The following is a 25,228-nucleotide window of genomic DNA, read 5'->3' on the forward strand; positions in this document are numbered from 1 at the left end:
CAATTGATAAGGCCCCAATTCCTGTCCCCTCTGCAAGGGCCTGTTTATATTTGAACCCCAATCGCTTGTGGGCCATGCTGGTGTCTGTTTCTTTATTTTTTTTGTAGAACCAGAAACTGGACAGCCAAAGTATGGAAAGACCACCTGCAGGGTTGCAATTCACCAGCAGCTCACACTGAACGCCTCAAGTCATCCAAAGACCATAACCTAGCAGGGAGAGAAAGAGCTGGAAAACCAAGGAACGGAGAGCCTGCTAAGCTGGTAGGCACACTGTGCACCGCTCCCCAGCATCTGCACCTGCGGCGCACCAAGAGTTGCATGTGACCTAACAAAATCATCACAACATGGACTTGCCATGGACCTGCTTCTGCCTAACTATTTTTCACCTACCTTGGAGATTACAACAAAGTTGCCCCTAACACAAACTGGAAACTGCAACACAGGTTGCCATTGTTGCAGCATGACGGTTTAGGTGGAGCAAAGGGTGGCAGGGCGTAACCCGCTATTTGTAAACATCCATGATCGTAGCACCTTCAAGGCGGGGAACATATGACCAGATTGATTAGAACCAGCAATCCACTGGGAGTAGGAGGGGGAGGATAAGAAGGGTGATAGGAAATGGTGGGTTTTCTGTGTGATGTCAGAGGAAGTGGAGGTGTTTGTCCAAGAAACCAACAGGAGGAAGGACAGTGGATAGAGTGTGGAGGCGATTTAGAGAGTAGGTAAGGTATTGGTTGGTGAGAGCAAGTGGAACTGTGTAGTGAGGGTACATGCAAGGTGAGTGAGTACGAGTGTTAGAGGGAGTGTAGCTCGTGAGTGGAAAGTGTTTGTGAGAGTGAAAGGAGGGTAACCGAGAAGGGGGGCGAGGTGGAGTAGTACTGTGGATGAGGGATTAGTAGTGTGGAGAAGGGAGTAGTGGTGCTGAGGAGCGAGTAGCAGTGTGGAGGAGGGAATAGCAGTGTTGAGGAGGGAGTAGTAAGAAGGAGAAAGAGTATACAGATTGGAGGGTGGAGATAGGCAGAAGAAGGAGAGAGAGATATATTGAGGGACAGGAGAAAGAAGTAGGGATAGGGAGGAGAGAAGGGGGGTGGAGTTGAATGGAGGAAAGTAGCGTGCGGAGGTCAACGGTCAGAAACATGGGGGGAAGAGCATCTGAAAGGCATAACCCTATAACCTCTTTTAATACTAACAGCATTGATAGTGTAGGACCAGCTGAGGAAGTCCCGGAGGGAGTTTAGATCGAGAAGGCAGTTGTCCTTTGGCCTTAATTGACAGTTAGCTAGGAAATAGACAGTAGAGGTCAATAAGTCTCTATGTACCATATACTAACCTTCGAACTAATGACACCTGGGCTAGGGTGGAAAACACTGCAGCTAGACAAGAGAGTGAGGGACATCCCTACCGCCATCAGAAAACTCAATAAAAACCATTGAACCTTCTCTGGAATTTGGAGTTTTATTTAAGCCATATGTGACAATGGAATGATTACAAAACCGAGCATGGATTGAAAGATACATCAACAGTCTAAAGCACCTAGAGGGCAACGAAAGCAGACTTTCTTTTGATACATGATGAATGTGCTCTTTCTGTAACTAAAGATGTCTAGGCGGTGTGGATTAGGGAATGCAGGAGATCATTCAATGGACAATGTTGTGTCTTGGACGTCTGTCCATTCTTCGCCGCAATCACATGACAGTTAACATAAAATAAGGATATCTGGCTAAAGAGTTTATGAAATGCTAATGTAGCGCTCTTCTGATGTGGAGCCTGAGCAATAAGTTAGAAGGAAATATCTTCTGATTTATTTGAGAGCATGAGTGTGTTTGGAGCCCCACATGGTACGTAGTTCTGATCTTGACAGTGACTACAGCTCACTGGTCACTAGTCGCTTCCAATGAAATTTAAGCACTCTGTGCAACTAGTACTGAAATACTAATGTGCATGTGGTTCCTCAGGTGGCAACGTGCATTATACCATCAAAGTGACTCCAGAGGCTGCTTGACTAAAGTTACACACTTCCTCTGGAGGACTTCACTGCCCAATCATGACCTAACAACTAATATATGAATCAACATACATGCTTACCAGGAAATGTGACAATGTAAGTACATAAATATCAGAGTAGGAGATGCTGTTAATCTCCGAGTACAACGGTGAATAACAGAAACAAGGCTACTAACAAATGCATTGTGATTGAGCTACTAGTCTTTAGGTCAGGTGTTATGGTAAAGTATGGTGGTGGAATCCAGAGATTCTGCATGTAGACCTGCATTCCAAGTAACTCTACATTCTATGATTTCCTCTTGTCTCTGTACAGTAGTCAGGTTCACAGGATTGTACAGCTGCCAGGACATACTTCAGTGTGTATCAGCCATAGTACAACTAATACAATGGTTTAATTTTATCAGACACAAAATACTGAACATAACAGTTTCTTGTGATCATTTCTCACCAAGAAGATCATTCTGGGGTATCCAGTCATAAAGCTTAGTGTTTGGTCCAAGTGTGTCTGGTTTATTACCACTGTACCTCCAAAGTACCTATAAAGAAACCATAGATTAATCAAAAGCAACATTTATGAATGACAATTTGGCATTGTTTTACACAGCTGAAGGATTAATTATTCTTAGTGGCATTTCTTGTGAAATGATAGTAGCACTTCCTTTCGCCAGCTGCTGTGCTCACTTTCTTTCAAGGGAGAAGCTTAATAAGTGTATTACTCATGATGCATTTACTCTTTCCTCCTTTCTCCCCTTCCCCTAGATGATGGAGGGAGTAGGCATCAGCAACCCCAGTGTTCCCCAAGTGTTGGGCACGTCTTGCCGCACATAGACACAGGCAATGGAGAGCTTGGCTCTGGTATCCGCCTTGGTTGACCTTCTACTTTACTGGGAGCACAGCTGGGAACGTCACAAATAGGAAGAAGTCAAGAGTAGTTACCTGTGGTGGGACACTTTACTACCTATGGCACTAGTTTGTGCTTGAAAACCTTTGTTGCACAACAAGAAGCATTGAGCATCCACTGCAAATCCAAGTCCTTGGGCCACCCAATATGAACTACTCAGCATTCGACCAAACAATTCTGTACACCTGATTAAACTCAGCTTGTATCTCAGGGCATACACCCACATCTAGGTTGGACACCCTGGCAGATATGGAACCTCCTGGACACGATAGTTACAAATGCACACCGAAAGATAAATACTGCCAGCAAGAAATCACAGTTTGTGAAACACTTCCTTTTTAATTCTGAAATCATCATGAGAGTCTGGCCCTTTGTCTTATATTTCCATAACTCTTTTAACTCTTTCACAATAAACACCACCACCTTGCTTTTCCTTTCCAGTGAATACGGAAACCTCCAGTACATTTTGTCAGTTGACCTTTTCCTAACGTACACTTGCTTCAGTGTTGTACCTGTATATTTAAATAGCACCTCGAGAGTATAATCCACTGTAACCCTATCTAAGTGGATCAGTACTTAATGGCCACAGTCAGACTGTGGTCATAATCCAATTGTCCCAGTGTAGTATTTAGTCACCATGTGCCCCACCATCTAGATGTCACTGCCAGCAATTCAATGCACTTCTAAGAACATTAGCCAGTACAGTAAAGGGATATGGTCAATTTTTAGTTATGATCAGTAGAGCTCGCAACCATTGTCCCACATTTCCATGTAATTAACTTTATTTATAGTGACAGAATGCTGCAAATATGGTGTGTGCCCAATGTCATCAAAGTAAGTTACAGTGAATGCCAAAATATATTGTGTGCTCTGCTTCATGGAAATGATATCGAGTGGTACTGCTGGCTGACAGCGTGGCACATCATCATGAAAGTGGAATATAGTAACAATCCTGGCAATCTTCAGCACCTTGATGCCCTCGGGTTATGTGCGCAAATATGCAAAAATTCAAAAAATATATATATATATTGGGGAACATCTTCATGAAAGTGATTTACATGGGAAATGCTAGTATATATTGTGGTACAGCTTCATTGGAATATGCATGCTCATACAAGTGATATACAGTGACAATGCTGCCTCATATTGTGGGTACAGCTTCATGAAAGGGAGTTAGAGTGGAAAGGCTGGCATATGTTGTGTGAGCGACTCAAGTAGTATCATTATCTTCATCAACAGTATTCGAATAATATTATCTAAGTGGAATTTCCAATGGGAATGTAGACATATGTTGCAGGTGCAGTTTCATGAAAGTGATTTACTGTGGCATTATTGGCATGTCTTGTGGTTTCATCATAAAACTGATGTACCATAGACCAAGGGTTTTTGTTGTTTCCTTTTCAAATGACGTGCCTCCATTCTAACCAGCAATTTGGGGCACTGGTTTCAGATCACGTGACTGTGGTCCCAGGGCAAAAGTGGCAGACATTGTAAGGTGACTTTGCCCTGTCACATAGTTTAGTAACTCCATATGAGCATCCAGCCCATGTGCACCTTCAGTTAATAGCGTTGACGTTAAGTGCAATCACCCAGCCTCTTTCACCCAGCCTTTTTCCTATGAGCCTTTGTTTTGCTATGTCCTGCTACTTATCTGTAAGTACCCATGATTGCTCCTTCTGTGCCTTGCCCTGACCATGCAATTCGTATGCTGTCTCGTCCTCTCCCTTCTACTTCTCTCTTCATTCTCTGCCACTCAGAACCATCTAAACTCTCTTCCCATCCCTATTATCTCTTCTCCTTGATGCAACCTCTCTTCTCGCTCTACTACTCTCGCCATTCACAAAACCTACTCCAAACCTACCTTTCATAACATTTCCTCTTCTTGCATTTACCCCAAGACCCCTCTCTATTTTTCAGACTCAATGTTGTTATGCTTCTTCATCTCACTCTTTCTACTGCTGTATGGAAATCTCTGTTTGTAATAAAACCTCATTTACCTCAATATCTTCCTTTCTCATTCTCCTTCTCATTACCCTTACCGAGACCTGGATCTCTTCCCCCGATTCTGCAACCCTTGCTGCCCTTCAGGACCCTGCCTACTCCTTATACTCCCCCATCTCACTGGAAGGGGTGGTGGTGTAGGACTGTTTTCAACTTCCAAACGTCCTATCTTTCCTACTCCCCTATCTCCTGCTATTTCCCCCTCATTCAAATACACTATTGCCACATTCATTCGATAAGGCTCTTGCTTGGTTTATTCATAACTTGATACCTTGCCCCTAGACACTTTCAGGTGTCCTGGCACAGCTTTACCTCACTATTCATCCACTTTACTGTTGGAGTTCTCAAGGGGGGAGGTCTATCCTTGCTCCCCTTCCTTTTATTCTCAATACTTTGGATCTTGGCATCCCGATTTTCTCTTATGACTTCTTTTATCAACTATTCACTGAAGACACTCAGATCTTCTTCTCCATTCCCAAAGAGCTATTGTCAAAAGTTTTGAACTGTCTGTCCACCATCAAAATTTGGATGGCGTCTTACTCGCTCATGCTCAACTCTATTGAGATGGAAGTTATCCACCTCCCAGTCAAACTTCCTCTCCCCCTCTTCTTCTTCTCATTTCTCCTGACAACCTTCCTTACTCTGCTTCCACTTGTAACCTTGGTATCATCTTCAACCCATCACACAACTTCTCGCTCTTCATCTCCAAATCTGCCACTGCAGTCAGACTCAACCTCCTCAATATCAGAAGAAATCCGTAATCTTCTTCCTTTCAATATTGCTAAACTGCTAATCTCCTCCTTAGTTCTTTCTAAATCTGATTACTGTGCAAGTCTCATCTATGGCCTTCTCAACTATGCTTTTTCACCTATAGTCCTCAATTTCGGGGTACAAACACTTTTCAACCTTTCTCACGTTAACGCTTCCTTCTCTGCCCATTGCCAAGTTGGCTGTCTGTCTATGAAACAAAAAGCTACATATAAACTTCTTTTCATCATCTTCAAAACTATCCATGGACTTGCCCTATGCTACCCATCTGCTAATCTCACCCCTTCACTTGTTACAATCATCCTCAACCCACCTCCTTGCTACTCCTTGAGCCCCATGCACTCCCTCTTGTTTCCACTCTCTCCCACTCCTTGCTCCCATACTCTGGAATGCACTCCTTCTCCCTCTCCGTACTACTCAATTTCTGCCACTATTTTAATCCAACCTAAAGCCCTCCTCCTTTCTGAAGAACCTGTTTCCTGGCACCCTACGCTACTCCATAACCCTGCTTTGCTCTCTTCCTGCCCTCACAGACTAACCTGCAGCAGTTTTCCGTCACCTCTCCATCCTTAATTTAGCACTTCCTGCAGCATCCCATTCCTATGTTACTCTGTCCTGTCATTGTCCCTGGTCTATGTTTTCACATTACCTTGCAACATCTGGTCTATTCTCTTACCCCACTGTCAAGGACCCATGCCATCTGCTCTGTTAAATTTTGTAAGCAGTTTTGTTCCAAAAATGCATCGCTTTCCCTGTGATTTATGAATAAATAAATAAATGTACTGTAGAAATGCTGGCATACATTGTGGGGGCAGCATCATGAAAGTGAGAACAGTGACAATACTGTCATGGATTGGCCCAACCTCATGAAAGTGATTTGCACTGGCGTTGTTAACATGCATGCGGCTGGAACTCCATGAATATATTCACCGGCATCATGAACATGTGGTAAAATGCTCCTTTGTGCTGTTGGAGACCTGGTCTATTGGATCTTTTAATATGATATCCTACAGAGCCAATTATTTTCTCATGGGGAGAACCCCTCTCCCCTCCCCCCAAAATACCAATACTTTATGGATTCCTTGCTAGGTTTGGTTACTTACACTGTTTCAGGGGAGATGATAATACCCCTCCACTGGCAATTTTCATAAGCTGCCACTGGCATTGGATCATGTACAATGCTGGTGCACCCTCCGAAATCACCCACCACCCCCAGCACTGAAAGATGCACATGCCAGTGTTACACAGCCTGGTCTGTGGGCTGCGAAAGGCTTAGAAATGCGAAATAGCCTTATTTGTGCATGCAAAATAGGAATGTTGTTGAAGTTGCAAGAACATGCAGGTCAACTCATGAAGTTGGGTGAACACCTCGATGTATATGTCAACAACAGTGCTGAGATCCAACCCTTTGTCCATTATACATGTAGACACCCTTTATGCGTTTCCCATAATTTGAGCCAAAGCACGGAAAACAGCACTCTTACTGGCTAGCTTAAGAGTAAAGCCACGTCCTGGCACCTCGCCGGGACCTGGCCTTGAGTCCCAAGCTACAGCCCAGTAATGATGCCCAATGAGGCTGAGACATATCTGGGGTTGCTTGTGATCCCATGCAGATGGGATGTGACCTAGCATTGTGGGCTGCACTGCCCCTTTTGTGGTGGGACCAAGCCTGATTTGCATATACTCTTTCCATTTCTGTAATGGCATGGGAGGCTGAAAAAGTTTGGTCTGGAGGGTTGCTTGGAGCAATCCCAGAGCTTATGTTTCATTCAAGATCTTCAAGCTATCACTCTTCTGTTAGGTACTGCCCATGGAATTCTGTCCACCTAGTATTGGTTCCATATTGAGAAGTGGGCGGTGACAGATTGCAGATTTGTTCTTCAGGTGTTCAGTCACCATCCTTCCATTGTAATACGCTCTGCTTTGGGGCAAGACGTTTTTTAGGGCCTGCCGCTGCACAGTGAAGAGATGGACACCATGGGAACTGGAGTAAGTGAAACAGGGGCTTGCTCATACTGAGTGTGCCTTAGTCCCCCGGCATGGATAGCTTGTTCTAATCCACAATCTAGACGGAGGCTTGTAATGGAAGCAACACTTGTCCCAGATCTGGAGGTGGTGTCACGAGAACAGGCCCCTCCCCACAGTCTGTCAAAGAAACATGTTCTTTTCAGAGGTCGCTTTCACAAGACCAGATGTCTCTCTACAGGCTGAGGCTTGCCAGAGGAGAATGTTGCTGGTTGGTCTCCATGTTGAATGGGCAGTGGCCGATTAAATGTCACAAGTGGCATATGGGGGCATGCCTCTTTCTATATTCCAGAAAGAGTGGGAAGGGAATTGTGCTGGTGCATTAGCAGAACAGAAAGGAATTTGAACCTCTTACATGCTCCTGACTTTCAGCATGCTTCAAGTTCTCTCTTTTCATTTGATTTGTCCATGCCTGCTTCAAGGTATTCGCTATCATGCAATCCTTACGAAGGCAGTCATTACAGTTTTACCGGTGCAGTAAAAGTGCTGGTAAAACTGCTGGTAATTCCAGCACTGGCACTTTTACAGCACCTGCAAAATACAAGTTTTCCAGTGGGGACAAGATTTACCTCCAGCCAACAGCTGGAGGTAACTCTTGCCCCCACCGGCAAATAAATGCCAGAATTAACAGCACCAGTAATACCGCCAATCCCCTCCATGGAGTCCTATGGGACTGCATGGAATGGGGATTTACTCGCGTTTTCCGCCATTTGGAATTTGCCAGTAATTCCGGCATTCCAAGTGGTGGAAACGGTATTATTGCTTTGGTGGCATCCCGACAAAAACTGCAATGACCCCCAAAGACTTTGGTGGACCCTAGTAATCCTGCTCACTATTGACCTCCCCCCAAACTCTAAAATATCCTTGAAAGAATTGTCTTTAATATAAACTCTACCTACCTGATAAATTATGGCCTTTGTGATGCTCTGCAATCTGGCTCTGCAGCTGTGTCTCTACCACAACAGCTCTCACCCACGTCTCCAACTTTCAGACCCCTGCATGCCATAATATACTATCCTCTCTACGAATCCTCCTGACCCCTTGGCCACCTTTAACACAGTGGCCCTCTTTTATCTCTGTAGCTTGTGCACAAGGTCAAACTCTAGAATGTTAATTCTGGGACTGCCAGGCCTGGGCCAAGGGTGGCCTAGTCAAGAGTAAACACGTCATGTGCTGATCAAATGCTCACTACCTGTCCCTCATATGTACGGCACCTGATTCAGAGTTGCCCCGACAACTGTTTATTGCTGAAGTGTTTCTGGTCGTAAAACATGATACCGCAATAAATACATATGATAATATTAAATAACATACACCTTTCCACAACCAATATTCTCTGTCTAACTTAAAGGTGTGGGGTGAAAAGCATTGGAAGCCTATGAACCTGGAGCTGGGACTCTTTATTGCATGAAAGTGTGATACACAGGTATCAACACTAATCTCATCCACACTGGTCCATAGTTCTCAAAATCACCTTGATCTGTAAACTATCTGCAACATTTTAGACTACCTTTCAGTAACAAATGACAATTTCCCTGCTGTTATCCTCCAATATAGTCCTTCAGTCCAATGCATTTTGATGTCAAGTTCAAGTTTGATTGGACGTTTTACGTCAGATGACGCTCATTATCACTTTGAAAATTCGAGAGCTAGGGTTTTCAAGTTTCCATATTTTGCAGGGAGGCAACCTCTTATTGTTATTGTTATTTATAAAGCCTGCATATATCGAAAGAATGTGCAAAAATATCAACACATTCGATTAAAAAAGTCCGTTTTTTCAGCCTCGTTATTTTCCACTACTTTCTTTGAGGCAATACCTGGAAAAAGACTTGCCAAAGGCCCTGCCCCATTAATAGCATGCAAAAGAAACTGTATTCCCATATCTGTCTCTCCGAGGAGGAGTGAAGAATGCCACTTGAGGTGATGTTTTGCATATAGCGGAGATATAAAATTAAGAATGTTATGTCTAAGAGTTAACGACTTAAAGGAGATCATAACTTTCACTGGATCGTCAGTGCAGTTGAAATGATTCTTCTCACACAGGAGGGCAGTGAAGATCATTTATTTACATAAACTTAAGGTCTGCAATATGCCCCACCTCCCTTGTCCACAGCTCCTTTCAACTGACCGGATAAACACTGACATTCTCATTGCATCCTTGTCAGTTCCACATTCCACATATACAACATTCCCAGTAGCATCACAGGATGCTACACAAGTATTCTCAGCACAGGGGAAATATGTTCCTCTCTTGGTATATTTATGACAACTACGGCTGTTGTATTTTGTAACACCTGCAGGCAATGTGGACCATACTGTGGGTTTCCTGCATAAAGGGAATTGCAGTAGTCAAGTCTTTCTCCTATGATGGCACGGCAACTGTGGCACAGCGTGCTTCAGACAATAGAGGCTGTCTCAGAAGCATCAACTGGTTAGCATACATATCCACGGCAGAATCCACAGCTATTCCTTATTTCTTCAAAATCTGCTGCACCTGATAGCATAATTTTAGGAGAGATGTCCATTGCCCGGTGTCAGGAGTGTGTGTGGCCAAGTTCATTAAGATCTAAGTTTCTTTGTGGTGCAGCCAAGCAAGTTGTCCTTCATCCATTTCTCTACCTGCTTGAGGAAGGTCCGTACATGAGAGATGTTGGTATCAACGTCATCCTCCAATCGGAAAATGATCTCAGTGTCATTGGCCCTCATTACGACCCTGGCGGAAATCAACCGACCGGACCGCCATAGCGTAAATAGCGTTTCCGCCATTGCACGATGGAGCAAAGTGCGGCTCATTCCGACCCATCGGGCACGAGCACCACGCCATGGCGGAAGTGCAAAGTCCGCGATGGCGGAAATGACCCCAAAACGGCCCACACCGCCGCCGTACGGCGCCCTAGGTGCAATACCGCCACCCATCTCAGCGGACACCGCAGTGAGCGCCAACCGGAAAGTACAGTGACCGTAAATATACGGAAACGGAAGTAAAAGCATGGTCCCGGAACGGGAAACATCCCGCCGTACACCTATAAAACCACAAATTCCACACAACCATTAAAAATACTACCCTGAGACACATCCCAACCCGTCATCCACCCTAGTGAAACCAAGAAAAATGGGAAAAGTAGCGAAGAAAGCGTGCGACCGCAAGCGGCAGGTCCACTTCTCCCGTGAGGAACTCACCGTGCTCACGGAGACCCTCCAGGAGAATGCTGCCGCCGTCTTCTCCACGCAAATGACCAGGACGGCACTTGCGAACAAGAAGGCCATATGGGCCCTGGTGGCACAGCGGGTAAGTGCGGTGGGGACCGCACCCCGCAACCCAGAGCAATGCAGAAAGCGATGGGGCGACCTGCGGATACGCGTCCGTAGCATACTTTCTGCCAACCGCAACATTGCCACAGCTACCGGGGGAGGATCGGAATCACCCATCAAGTTGACCCCCTGGGAAGAAATCTGTGCCTCCACCATTGGAATGGAGAGCATAGAGGGAGTTGGAGGGATGGAGAAAGGAGTGCAGACATCCGAAGATTCAGGTAGGTGTCCCAAATAAAACAATGCCAAAACCACAACGTCCAATCATGTGAAGTACCACGTGCCCACATAGTGCAACAGGAACACATGTCCAGGAGAACGTCCACATACATAGGCCTGATAGCACACTTTAAAACTCACATCAAATACATAAATAATTAAAAATCCTAAAAACACCCTCTACACGTGCAGCAGGCACACCCTAACTGCAGGCTGCCAAACAACTGCACCCACACTCCACACACAAATGAAACCACCTCCAAGGCCCCGACCCAAATCACCCTCAGGTACCACCCCAATGCATGTGATACATTGCCATTCCAATTCCCACAGACCCATTAATAACGCTCGCCCTCCTTTACTCCACCACAGGGTCCGATCCAAACGACGAGCTCCAGGACACCCCTACCAGCACACCTGCAAAGAGGGCCAAGACCAACGGCCAAAGACCCTCCACCTCAGCTGCACGCATCAAGACACGGCAGCAGCACAAATCAAGTGACAGCACACAGGAGGGAACTCCAACAGGCACCCCAGCAGCCAGCATGCCCACAACACCACCACCACAGGTCCCCCCAATGGATGCCACAGTAGGCACTGCTTCTGGTGGCAGCAGCACCATAGGTGATACTGCATTAATGGCAGCATGCTCCGACACAGAAAACGGGGATGTCGAAGTAAGATCCATCCATGACCTGTCTCAATCCCCCTGTCTGTTCCATCCCGTACACCATGAGGATACCACGCAGGGGCACCCACAAGACGACGACTGGCCATCCCCCACAAGCCCTGTGGCAAGGCAACATGAGGTGATCAGCCCCTCTGTGACACCACCGCAAATGTCCATGGCCCAGCAGAGGCAACAGTCCCTCGACCAGGTAATCGTGCAACAGCAGCAACTGGCCACGCTCCTCAAGGACCATGCCGATGAATGTGGGGGCACTAAGGCAGACATAGAAACATCAACTGAGACACTTAGGGCACAAATGGAGAGTAGCACCGAGAGCCTGAGAGTACAAATGGAGAGAAGCACCGAGAGCCTGAGGGGGGAACTGCATGTGACGTCCAAAGACGTATGTGCCGAACTTGCCGCAGTGCGCCGTGTGCTCACTGAGCTCTCACAAACCCTTAGGGACATGCATGGACGTGAGCAGGCAGAGACATCATCCGTTGCAAGTTCCGTCCAGGGCAGTCTCCAACGTAGATCTGGGAGGAACCTGCGCTCCACAGGCAGGGGTGCCCCTGATACCCGCAGAGGGGGCTTGCAATAGCGACAGCCCACTGACAATGAGCATCTTTGGACACTGGTGTTCGGGGGGGAGGTAGGAGGGTGGAGGGGGTGTGTTGGGCTCACTTGGGTGGCGGGTTGATAGGGTGTTTAACATGATATCACATATGCCATAAACAATGCACGATCATGCAATGAGATGTGTGGACATTGATCTCTGTGTACGAGGCCATTATAGGCGTACAGTCCATATTGTGCATGTTCCAGACACACACAGTGCCACGAGTCCCGTGTCCATGTATCAGCCACCAGGCGTGAGTGCTAGAAGCATGCATCTATGAGATGCTGACGAATGTCACGGCCCTCCTGTGCCTCGCAGACTCCTTGAGGTGCTGCCACATCCCCACCCTCATCATGACCATCATCAGGTGCTTGCAGTTCTGCGTCAGGGGGCATGGGCACATTTCTACGTACGCACATGTTGTGGAGCATGACACATGCCATGACCATCTTTGCAACCTTCACATGGCGGTACAGGAGTGCCCCGCCAGACCTGCTGAGGCAGCGGAAACGAGTCTTCAGTAGGCCGAATGCCTGTTCTATGACTACACGGGTACGTGAGTGGGCATGGTTGTAGTCCTCCTCATGCTGGTCCCGTGGGTTCCGGACTGGTGTGAGGAGCCATCTCTTCAGTGGATACCCGGCATCACCTGTATGTGGACAAGTAAGGAATTTTGAGGAATGCCATTGCTACGTACGCACCCCCCCCCCTTCCTGCCAGGTCATTGCCGCATCACATACCCCACATCATCATGCATGAAATGAGACTCACCGAGTAGCCAGGATCTGTTCCCTGCGTGTCGCTCCATGTAGCGTGGTATAGTAGAGTTCCTCAAGACCATAGAATCATGGGTTGATCCAGGAAATCGGGCACAACAATGTGTAATGATCCTGTTGGAGTCACACACCATTTGTACATTCAGAGAATGAAATTGTTTTCGGTTGCGGCACTGGGCCTCCATGGCATGTGGGACGACCAATTCCACATGGGTGCAGTCGATGGCACCAATGCAACCCGGTATGCCGGCAAGTGCATGGAATCCCACTTTAGTGTTGGTAATTTCCTGCTCCGAGCGTGGTAGAGAGATGTAGTCGTCTGCGTGCTTCAGGAGGGCATCGAGCACTTGCAATAGTGTCCGTGAGAACAGTGGCTGTGATATGCCATGCAACTGTCCGACTGTGTGCTGGTAGGTGCCTGTGGCCAGGAAGTGGAGTACAGACACCACCTTCAGTAGGGGTGGGATGGCGGTTGGGCTATCTATCATGCTGACAAGGTCAGCCTGTGTCATGTCCACAATGGCGGTTATGGTGTCCCGGTCCAAACGGTAGAGGGTGTGGATCTGCTCATCAGTGAGGTTGAACGGATGTGCTCGGAGGCGTGGGATTGCGGGCTGCCTGCGTGGTGGTAGTGGCTGTGCTGGCGGCCCTTGCTGGCCCTGCCTTGCCCTCCTCCTCCTCCTGCGTCTCCGCCGTGCGGCCGGTTGTAGTTGGTGTTCGTCTTCTTCTTGAAGTTGGAGTACTTGCAGTGCTATCAGGTCCCCCAGGGCCAACATAGCTAGTCCTGCCGGTAGCATTTCGGAGTGGGTGTGGTTGTGGGAGGAGACTGGGTGTGCAATTTATGTGTTTTCAGGCTGTATGGCCTCCACCTGTGGTGATTCATTCCACCTGTGCAAGCTGCACTCCCCTTTGGGCGAGCACGTCCCGCACACAACGCTGCAATTCGACGAATGGCATCTTGCTATTGCAATCATGTATTTGTACCCGATGGCAGTGTAACATTGGTTGATATGTTCATTCGGCTATGGTCCCATTGTTTCACATACTATCTTTGCAGTCGCGAACAGACTTGTGAAGGGTCAGTGGAACGTAGTACTCGAGTAACGGTGGACCCTCATGCAACACTGTACCGAGCTTCACCGACGGGCGGGGCGTCCCATTTGTGAGTGAAGGCAGTTGCCATTTTCACACACAGCCGCACTAGATGGATTAATTTGTGATTTCAAGCGGCCACAGATGCCTTTTCGACGTGATGTTGCAAATGAGGAATTCGAAGGGCGGCGCTTTCGGTTTTCAGCTAGCGGCGAGGAGATGGCCACAGGTCTGACTGCAAATATAACGTTCTATTGTTCAATGTCCTTGGGACAGGGGCCATGGCGAGGATGCAATGATTGATATGAATAGTTTGGGATGCGCAATAGCGACGTGGGCGATGAGGCCGGACGTTCCCAAATACATGTTACTTCACAACACTGGAATTACGGGCTGGGGCACAGTGGATTTTGCAGGCTGCATAACGCACAGACTCAATGGAAATTTCACATGTTATGTGAGTATGGAAACAGGCGTTTTCATTACGGGATGAGGGAATGATGTATGGATGCATGGACAGATGATTTGATACAGAGTTTGCCATGTACAGGGCTTCTTGGAATCTATCCGCCTCCCCTGCGCTATGTGATGCAGGGCTGCCATAGTGGGACCATCGTCTATCTGGCCTTGTTGAGCCCTCCCTGTCTCGACGCGCCTTCAGACACTTGTGTCTATGCACGTTACCAATCCCATCAGATGGATTCTGTTTTAACAGACGCATGCACAGGTACACTCGTTTGTGATAGTGTTTTCACCTCGATATAGATAGTTATGATTCGCAAGTGGTTTTTGGGTGGTGATGATCCTTTGGAGTGGGCTAGCATGCATATGGCTGTGGATTTGGTGTGATCATTGAAGTGAGTAATTCAAATGTAGTTCTGATGGCCATACTATTCTTTTTCATTTCATTTGGTTGACAGGTATCTCCTCCCCTTTTGCCACTGCCATCTGTATGCCACTCCTGCAGATGGATTTTACTCCCGACACCTGCTGCTTCGTGTTAATCAGTGGAGCAGCATTACGATCTTATGGGACGATCGCCAATGGGCCACATGCCCTTACGCAGTACTAGTGGCTAGGAGCAACATTTCGGGCTTTCAGCTGGACTAGTGCCTCCCTATTGGGACGGCCCTGCGGTTCTAGGCGCTTCCATGTTGCCTTTTCGTACGGGAATGTAGCCCCTGTGTACCATGAAGGAACAGGGCGTCACACTAGAAGTAGCTGGTCATTTATTGCGGTTGCAGCCCACAATAATGAAATATATTTTGGAGTTCATGGCCTAATGGCTGTATGGGCTTGGGGAATTTGTTGTGCATTAAATTTCTATTCTGATATGAACCGTGTAGCGTTCTTCTTTGCAAGTGATGTGGCATATTACTATTTGGGGAGCGATGTATTGTGAGGAGATCTGCATTGGGTTCCAGCTTCGGGGTATAGTTGCGTGGTACTGTGCTGGGCGCGTTTGCCTACGAAGCCCAGTGAGGTCAGGGATGAGGGCTGCCATTATGACTGTTTTGATGATGTCATGCTCAGGGGCTTTTGTGTAACAGATGCCGGTCAGCCAGTTGGATAGGTGGAATGATGTGATTATCGGAATATTGCTGGTCACAGGTGCCTGTGTTTGCGTGCGTTTCTTGGTGGGAGACTGAGGTCATGTCCATTTGTATGGCTTCTGTATTCGTGCCATCTGTGCCCTGCAGCTCCCATTGGGCCCTCTTGAGATTCATTTGTTCGTTGGCAGGCATGGATGACTAGTACATTTCACTGGTTGCATTGTGTGACTTCATTGCACCTACGGGGGGTTGTACAATGTGGCCAGGGAGCGGTGTACAAGCACTCAGTAGGGCCGTTTACGGTTGGTTCGCGATGCCGTACTTCTCACCATGGCGGAATGGTACTTTCCGCCGTGCTTGATGGCGTTAGGTGCATGTCCGCTAGGGTCGGAATTCGCGTACCGTTGCGCCATGGTGCTAATTACGGTTTGGCATGGCGCGCGCGCGCGTACTTGGTGCAGTTAGCGTTGGCGTTCACTACGGTGTCGCTAATGGCATCGTACTTTGCGGTGACGGGTCATGATCGCACCGAGCGCTATTCGATGGCGGTATTGCATTTCCGCCATCGTTTTTCGATTTCCGCCAGGGTCGTAATGAGGCCCATTGTCTTATTTCTGATATACTTCTCTCAGGTCAATAAGAAGACTGTGTAGAAGTTTGATGCCTATGTTAAAGTGGAGAGAGAGATCAAGGAGCCCTGAGGAAGCCCATAATCCTGCGGTTCCGATTGAGATTTGAAAGATCCCACTCTAACCCTTAAGGTATGTAGACAGAGATACTTCTCAACACCGTCACCACGTTCCCTACGCATTGAAGTAAAAGGGGCAGCGGCAGTGGTGTCGCCAAGAATCAAATTTAGGAGGGGCACAGAGGGGGCCAAAGACAAAAGTAGGGGGGGCACAGACAAAAGTAGGGGGAGAACATGGTCACTGCTCGTCTTAGGTAGGGGGGATAAAAGGGGAGGCACAGGGTTTCACAGGGGGGGCCCCCGCTAGCGACATCACTGGGCAGTGGCCAAGGGTGTCAAAGGCTGCATGTGGATCTAGCAGCATGAACGTTTTGCCCTGAGCTGAGCTATGGAGGAGGTGTTCTTTCAGGTCCAATAGCGCCAGTTCAGTGCCTCTGCTGGTATAAAACCTTGACTGCCTGTTGAGAAGCAACTGATGTTCCTTGATGTTGGCTTGGAGCTGTTCTGTGTTTTGTGGCAGCTTTGTCTTTAATTAAAAACGGTCAAATTAGAGATGGCCCAAGAGAGATAAGGCTTGACCAATGCCTGTCCATCCAAAAGCGAACAGGCCCTAAATGATGTATTTATAAACTTGGGAAACAAATGGGCTTACAATGTCTATTCTGAGCTACACAGTCATTGGTTGGTACCTTACATCATTTGGTAAGATTAGCCATCGCCAAGATGTCTGCCTCATCAGGTGTGGCACTCCCTGACTTGATTCAGGCATGTTCATTCAGAGGCATGTCAATCTCCTGGAAGGTTCTTAGAGATGTTTCTCTTTCAGATGTCTACCGGGCAGACAATTGGGCTAACACCAACACATTCATTAGCCATTATAAGCTTGATGTGGGCACTTCAGGGTGTTCTTTTGGCAATGCTGTCTTGACTACCACCTCACATTGAGGGGCTGATTCATGGAATTTGTGCACCGAAAAAACAGGGATTTGTGCGCCATTCTGCCCGCAAATCCCCATTTGTTAAACATGCATTTGCGGGCAGAATGGCGCACAAATCCCCGTTTTTCGGCGCACAAATTCCATGAATCAGCCCCTAAATAGTTCAGTTTAATACATTTACCCACAAGGGCTAGGTATCCTCTAATTTCTCTGTGGGTCTTTCATTATCACCTATAGGCACCTATAGGCATGCATGGGGCCCCACAGTGTAAGGACTGTGACGATGAAGAGGGACGAGGTGGTAATGCCTTGATTACTTATTGGTAATCTTCATTACACAGTCTTACTCTTCCTGGTCACTGTCCTACTTCCCGCTCTCCCACCTTGAGATTTGGGCAATTATTTTATTTATTTATTTTTGCATTTATTACAGCGCACTGAACCTTTTGGTATCTAGTCGCTGGTTACATTAGGTGAAAGTGTATACATGAAAAGTACAGTGGGGGAAGGAAAGAGGAGACAGGCATCGAAGTGTCTTAGTGTCTTAGCTCCGGGAGCTAAGCCTTTAAGGGATGTGTTATACAAACGTGTGATGTGTGCAGACGTTCCACGCTTCTATACTCTCCTCCTGTGGGACGGGTAATTAAATAATCATGAAGGGGGTCAGAAGGGTAAGGATTTTGAATTCTTCCTTTACTTTGTAATCAGGTTTTAATCTGGGCTCCTGTCTAGAGGAGCAGACACTCCTCATTATGTAAGGACTTTGACGTGGAAGGTTAAGACTCATGTAATGACCATTACTAGAACAGGAACAACTTCTGTCACATCAATCATCCATTTCTAACAGGAAACGGTGTGGTAAAGTGGGCTCAGTGCCTTTGACAGTGGGCCTCATTATGACTTTGATGGGAAACAGGCAGTAAATCTGCTGATGTACCAACAAAATAATGTTCTCTTACTGCCACTCATCCTGTGGCATTACCACAGAATTATGAGTGGTGGAACTGTAGTGTAAGTCCCATTTTTGGAGTCCACTGCACTTCAAGGGGATTTCTGACAGATTTACCATGAGTGGTAATTCCGTGCGATAAACCGTCTGATTATTGGAGGGAAAGTGGAGGATCTCACTTTAGCTTATTGTTGCAGATGAATCCTCCGCTTGACCTCCACACACTGAATTCAGCGGTGCAGTAATGTGCCAGTAAAGTGGCAGTAATGGATTTACTGCCACTGTTCCACCCAATTTTACTGCACAGCTGAACTCTATTTCTCAGCATTATGGGACTTGTAGTTCTATTCCTATAATGTGAAACGCAAAACATGTTCCAGAATACAAAAACAAACGCAGGACTAGATGAGCATATCCTGAGCAAACATAGGACATGTATGTCTTTAGTTGCGAACCTCCCTGGTGTATAATGACAGGCCAGTAGTCCATGAGCCTGGGGCAATCCGTTATTGTCTGCTGAGACAGTTTACAATAACATTTGGAACATATTGCACCATATCATGTATTAGTGACCTGTACAGTAAAGAAAAACATATGATAATGAAAAGCTTCGAGACTATTTACTTCAATTATGCACACATGGAAATAGTTTCACAAGAAGGGATCTAATTAGAGAGGTTTTCTACACTAACAATGTTGTGTCAATAAGCCCCGAGCAGGCGGGCCATTACCGCCTAAGGTAATGTGCCCGGGGCCCATAGTTATTAACGAAGGCCCAGGGGGCATTACCATTAGGTGGTAATGGCCCACCAGCGAGTGGCATATTGCCATTAGTATTCTGGGGTTTTTAGCCACGGGATACTAATGGTGTTGTTATATTTTTCAATTAGCATTTGTTTTGCCGTTGGAAAAGGCGGCCGCTGCAGTACGTGTTAGTTCTAGAGAGACTGGAACACGAGTACTGCTTTATTACTATGGATCAACAGGGTGCCATTTTGGGCCATGTTGATCCATAGAAATGAATGGGGAGGTAATGTATTGGGATGTGAGAGGTTGGACGGAAGGCGAAAGCACTTTTCAGTGATAGTGCAGGCTATTTTGGAAGCTGCAGCGCGCTGTGGCGGCCTCGCAGCAGTGGTCGAAGTGGGGAAAAAATAGTAGTGGAGCTATGGATTTTGTAGAAAAATTGGTGTTGTTTCCAGTGACGGCTGGTGAATTTTATAAATGGGCAGGGCTGGGAATAAACATTTACCATAAATACGTGGTAGCAACCAAGTGTAGCGAGTGAGCCTTAAATAAATGAGCAGGGTTCAGAGGGTTTTGCCCGTGAGAATTATTTTTAAATAATAGGTTAAACAGTACTTTTTTGCAGCACATGAGATCCCATGTATGGTATTCTTCATATGCTTATATTTCCTAGACATTACTTTACACAGATACTCTTATCATTTGCTGGTCTTATCATGAACATCTGTTGCTTAAAAATGTGTTAAGAACTAGGTGCGGTTTAGGATACAGGGGTGAACATTTCAAGTTGCAAACTACTAGCCAGCCATAAAAAATCACTTACCACCTCAATTGCACATATACAGCACACCATTTTCCAAATGGATATGTATCTATATAATAACACTTCTGTATATCCAGTGGGAAGAGAAAGCACAGTGAGCACTGCAAAGCACCCATTTCAAGCCCCAGAACGAAAATAGAGAAATTAATATATTGCAGTGTTACAAAACTGATGACTGGCAACACAGGGACTGTTGCTGGGGTGGGCCCAATTGACATGAAAGGTTTGAAAGGCCCTGACGCTGTCCCTGTCACAGCTCAATGCATTTGATTTAGGAACTCCCCTGTGGTAGCAGAAATATTTCCCTCCATTGAACTTAGTTTTTCTGCTTTTGTGGGGTTGGGTATGAAGCTGATGAAATACCCACACATCACTGCTTCCAAAGCTCATCAACTTGAAAAGAAATACATTTTAGGTAACAAAAATAATACTGCTTTTGTATACCGTTCGAACCTAGGGTGTTTCCAGATCCTGTAGTAACGGATGACATTAATATTACTGTATTCAATAGTATTCATTTTTGTTAACTTTAGAAGGATAAAAGTGTGTGCTTGTCCTGTTGGGAGGCTATCCTCTGATTACATAACATTCTCTGCAGTTGCCACATTACCCTCTTTTGACCTATTTATTAAGATTGCTTGCATCCCCCATCCATTACATTCTCTCCCAAAGAATCAACCCCAGAAACTCTCCCTTCTCCCAGCAATCCACTCTGGAGCAATGCAAAGCATGTAGTGTGGTACAAAAAAATAAATAATGAAATAAGCATCAGCTGAAATCCCATATCTAAATTTTACACGTAGATTACTTTCGACTGCGCACGTCCCCAATAAAGTAACAAGAAGTTTGAGATAAAAGAGGGTGCCCAATAACTTCCAGTTGGGGGTAGCTCTTAAGTAATGGGCTGCCCTGCAGCAATGGGGACGATGCAATCTATTCCGCATGCACGTTGATCAGACTCACATCAGCACATCACGACATGCATCCATTTTCAATGATGTGTTCTTTCATTATTTAGGAAAGTACTCCGTTTTGTAAGCTGCTGTCCTTTTAGAACAGGTTGTGTGAGAATGCTATAGGGGTGCACCTATACTAAAATTTCAGGGGAGCGAACCCTTCAAATATTGGAGGAGGCACTAACTTCAGAGATGGTGGAGGAGTGGCAAACTTCCTTGTGTAGGGGCATCTAACTTCATGACTCATTATAATGAGACTATTCTAGTGCAGCTTCAATGTGACAAACAGTTAGCTCTCTCTTTTATGTCTGAAAACACCCACTTCTTGCAGATCCTGAAGGTCCCAGAAAGTGTGAGAATGGCAGATGGTGGTGTGCAATGATAGACTCAATATCATATCATTGTATACTGGAGGGAAAGCCCAAACCAGATACAATACATGCTTGTATGAACTGACTTTATTTTCTGTTTCATGCTTTGCATTTTCATTGTTTTACACTTTATTGCCTATTGGGGGTGAAATATGTGTAAACCCCCCTTGGTCTGTATGATATTTACAAGTTTTTCATAAAAATGTTTAAAGAAATAAGGACAAGCCACTTAATAAAAGCTTGCTTTGCATAAACTAATGATTTTGTACATGTGGATGATCACTGTTGTTTTTCATGTACTGCTATCTTTGGTAACTATATAAATTGCGACACCCAAAGATAGGATACTGTCTCTAAATCTATACTGCAAAAAATATATTGTAGTTAGCTTAGACTTCCCCAGTCAGGACAAACCCCTCTTGTTGTACTCAATATCATATCATAGCATTACAGGTCATAGCAGAGTGTGGGGCAGTACTCTGGACGAACCAAGCAACTTCAGTGGCTTGGAGCAACATGGGATAAAATGTAATGTTGGTTCAACCACAGTTAGTCCGCAATTCCAGAATCTCTGGTGCGCTGATTGGCCGGTGAGACTATGTCTGCCTGTCAAATCAAGTCCTATTCTAAGGGTGTAAATGTTATCACTTATACACCTCACATTTTTGCAGTTGAAGCCAGGGTGAGATTACATTATATGCCCAGGATCACACACTTAAGCTAAACATAAACTAAACAGTGAACAGGGATTTTAACCCACTGTGCTACTTGGGCATGGCCATCTTCCATGTTTTACTTTGACCAAATATTTAAGTTTTGGGTGTCAATCAAGAACTACAATAATACTGTCCTATAGAGTTTACTTGCAAAATACACAAATTGTACAGTAAAGCATCATGACAACCTGTAAATTCGTATAACAGCATGTTGGGCCAAATTAATATCAGTGTACCTTTTATTTTCCACATCCTAAATGGAAAACAATAAGGTGCAAAAGGCAAACAATCTATTCACCCACTTTAATTTCAGTGATTTAAGACACACTCATGAAATAAGTTGTGTCATAAACTCACTTAGGTTTGGGGATTCGTCGCAAACCTCCAGCATGACGTGTTGTTATGTATGATTTTAAGAATATTCCACTAAGGACATCAAAGCAAACTTTAGTTTTTAGCATCAAACTATTAGACATTATGGGTGGCCCGGCTGACCCCTGACCTCCTGAGGGTTTTCATCCCAGGAGACAGCGTTGGCGCTCTGACTTGGGGGAGGGGGGGTCTTGGATCAGTGACCTCAGGGGCAACACAAGCGTACTATCTCAGCAACCCGCCCCCTAAAAATGATTCTCATTCTAACACCTGCCTGGGACCGGATTAAGGTAAGAATCACGTTCCATTTACAGAGGACTTTGAACATGTTTAATAAACATTTACAGAGAGCTGTACTGCATTTCCCATTATATTATAAAAAAAATGTGGTGCGGGGGTTGCTTGTGTTACCCAGTGCAATGCAGTTTAATTATTCGCCTGTGTGTTTATTCTATTTTTGAAGCATTTTTATAGTGCCAGGTTGCTGGATAGCTTCTAGGCGCCTGGCTATGCTCGCATAGGTAACAAAAGCAATGGATGCCCTCAGTCTGCGAATGCTCTGGGTTCATGTAGTCTCCAGCTTTACCCATCCGCTCTCAATTCTATTTATTTTCCCCCACAGTCGGACTGGGCCATAAAATTGTCTTGGGCACCAATGAAAAAGTGGGCCACAGTTGCAAATGGCAATTCATTCCTTTTGTGACACTGTTTACCCAAGAGGGAGGTATTTATTTTAAATGGGGCAAAATGGTGGATTTTAATGAATATTTATTCAGCAACACTGCTTAAAACTACTATCCGCATAGTTAAGTAACTCATGAAACTGGCGCATATTGGCCCAAAAAGTGTTTCACTGCCGCAGACGTGGAAACACGCAGCTTCTGGGCGCTATCCTCTGAACTCAGACTACTGCAGTGCAGTACAATATGCTGGTCGGGGGAGAGGGACAGCACTGACCCGTCCCTCCCTCCTGACCCACTAGTCATCTGGCCTGGCTGGCCCTTGAGCTCCTGGCCGCACACTGCACTGCAGACATATTTCACTGCACTGCAGATTACTGCAGTGCAGTACAATATGCTAGGGTCGGGAGAGAGGGACAGCACTGAACCGTCCTTCTCTCCTGATCCAGCACCTGACCTGGCCTTGTGACCTCCCTCCCGCCCGCACCAAAATGAAATAAAAAATGCTCAGGTCGGGAGAGAGGGACGGCACTGAACCATCCCTCTCTCCCGACCCACTAGTCATCTGGCTGACCCCTGAGCTCCTGCCCGCACACTGTACTGCAGATATATTGTACTGCACTGCAGACTACTACAGTGCAGTACAATATGCTCGGGTCGGGAGGGAGGGACAGCACTGAACCGTCCCGAGAGGGACAGCACTGAACCGTCCATCTCTCCTGAACCATTTGTCACCAGGCCTGGCTGGCCCCTGACCTCCCGCCCGCACCATGCACTGCACTACTGCAGTGCAGTACAATATGTTGCTCGGGTCGGGAGAGAGGGACAGCACTGACCGTCCCTCTCTCCCGACCCACTAGTCATCTGGCCTGGCTGGCCCCTGAGCTCCTGCCCGCACACTGCACTGCAGACATATTGTACTGCGCTGCAGTACAATATATTCGGGTCGGGAGAGAGGGACAGCACTGAACCGTCCCTCTCTCCCGACCCACTAGTCATCTGGCCTGGCTGGCCCCTGACCTCCCGCCCATATCATGCACTGCACTACTGCAGTGCAGTACAAAATGCTGCTTGGGTCGGGAGAGAGAGACAGCCCTGAACAGTCCCTCTCTCCCGACCCACTAGTCATCTGGCCTGGCTGGCCCCTGAGCTCCTGCCCGCACACTGCACTGCAGACATATTGTACTGTACTGCAGACTACTGCAGTGCAGTACAATATGCTCGGGTCGGGAGAGAGGGACAGCACTGAACCGTCCCTTTCTACCGACCCATTAGTCATCTGGCCTGGCTGGCCCCTGACCTCCCGCCCGCACCATGCACTGCACTACTGCAGTGCAGTACAATATGCTGCTCGGGTCGGGAGAGAGAAACAGCACTGAGCCGTCCCTCTCTCCCGACCCGCCACTACATTCGCCTCTGTCTGTGTCTCCCCCTTACCTACCTGTTTGGCAGCACAGCCTGCAGGGGGTAAATTCTAGGGCTGGCGCAGTCCAACTCCGACAGAGGCTGCTGGACACTGGCCCATGCTTGCGCATAGTGAGGGGCACGTGCAGAAATGAACGGCACTGCACCTCAATGCGCTGGCGTGTGCCAAGGCTCTGCCATCTGTCTACTGTCTGCAGCATGCATCACACCAGTGCAGTGCTACAAACGTTCCTATACTTTTACTTTAAAAAGGAACGCTCCAGAGCGGTTTCTTTTTAAAATAAAAGTATAGGAATGGTAATGGAGGAGGAAAAAAAGTACAGGAGCACCGCTCCCATCCGCTCCCCCTCACTTCGATCACTGCCTCGCAGGTTCTGCAAGGTTTTTCACAGAAATGGCGACGTACAGCAGTGAGTGAGGAGGCTTTGAGACCCGGCGCGAGATGCACGACAATGCGTAAACGGGATTACACTGTGGTAAGGCTTGCAATTGAGCCAATCCACGTTCAGTGTTTCCCGTAGCATCGGCGCGCTGGGTACTAATGTAGATGAACATATGGTTTCACTTGCTGCATCCCCCCCTCTCTATCTGCTACCATTGTCTTTTGATTTGTCTCTCCCTTT

The 25,228-nt window shown here is 46.6% G+C and overlaps 1 protein-coding gene across 6 annotated transcripts in view; it reads right to left on the reverse strand.

The window, feature by feature from the left end:
- Positions 1 to 25,228, reverse strand: part of LOC138515788 (UDP-glucuronosyltransferase 2A1-like) — a 428,107-nt gene that overhangs the window by 34,190 nt on the left and 368,689 nt on the right. For all 6 annotated transcript variants that reach the window (XM_069630513.1, XM_069630511.1, XM_069630510.1 and 3 more), the window contains one exon: positions 2,453 to 2,540. In XM_069630513.1, the coding sequence (XP_069486614.1) occupies positions 2,453 to 2,540 (88 nt within the window). The remainder of the gene's footprint in view (positions 1 to 2,452; positions 2,541 to 25,228) is intronic.

Source organism: Ambystoma mexicanum, chromosome 6q, assembly GCF_040938575.1.
Source record: "Ambystoma mexicanum isolate Mex_15411 chromosome 6q, UKY_AmexF1_1, whole genome shotgun sequence".
In the NCBI taxonomy this organism is placed as follows: Eukaryota; Metazoa; Chordata; class Amphibia; order Caudata; family Ambystomatidae; genus Ambystoma; species Ambystoma mexicanum.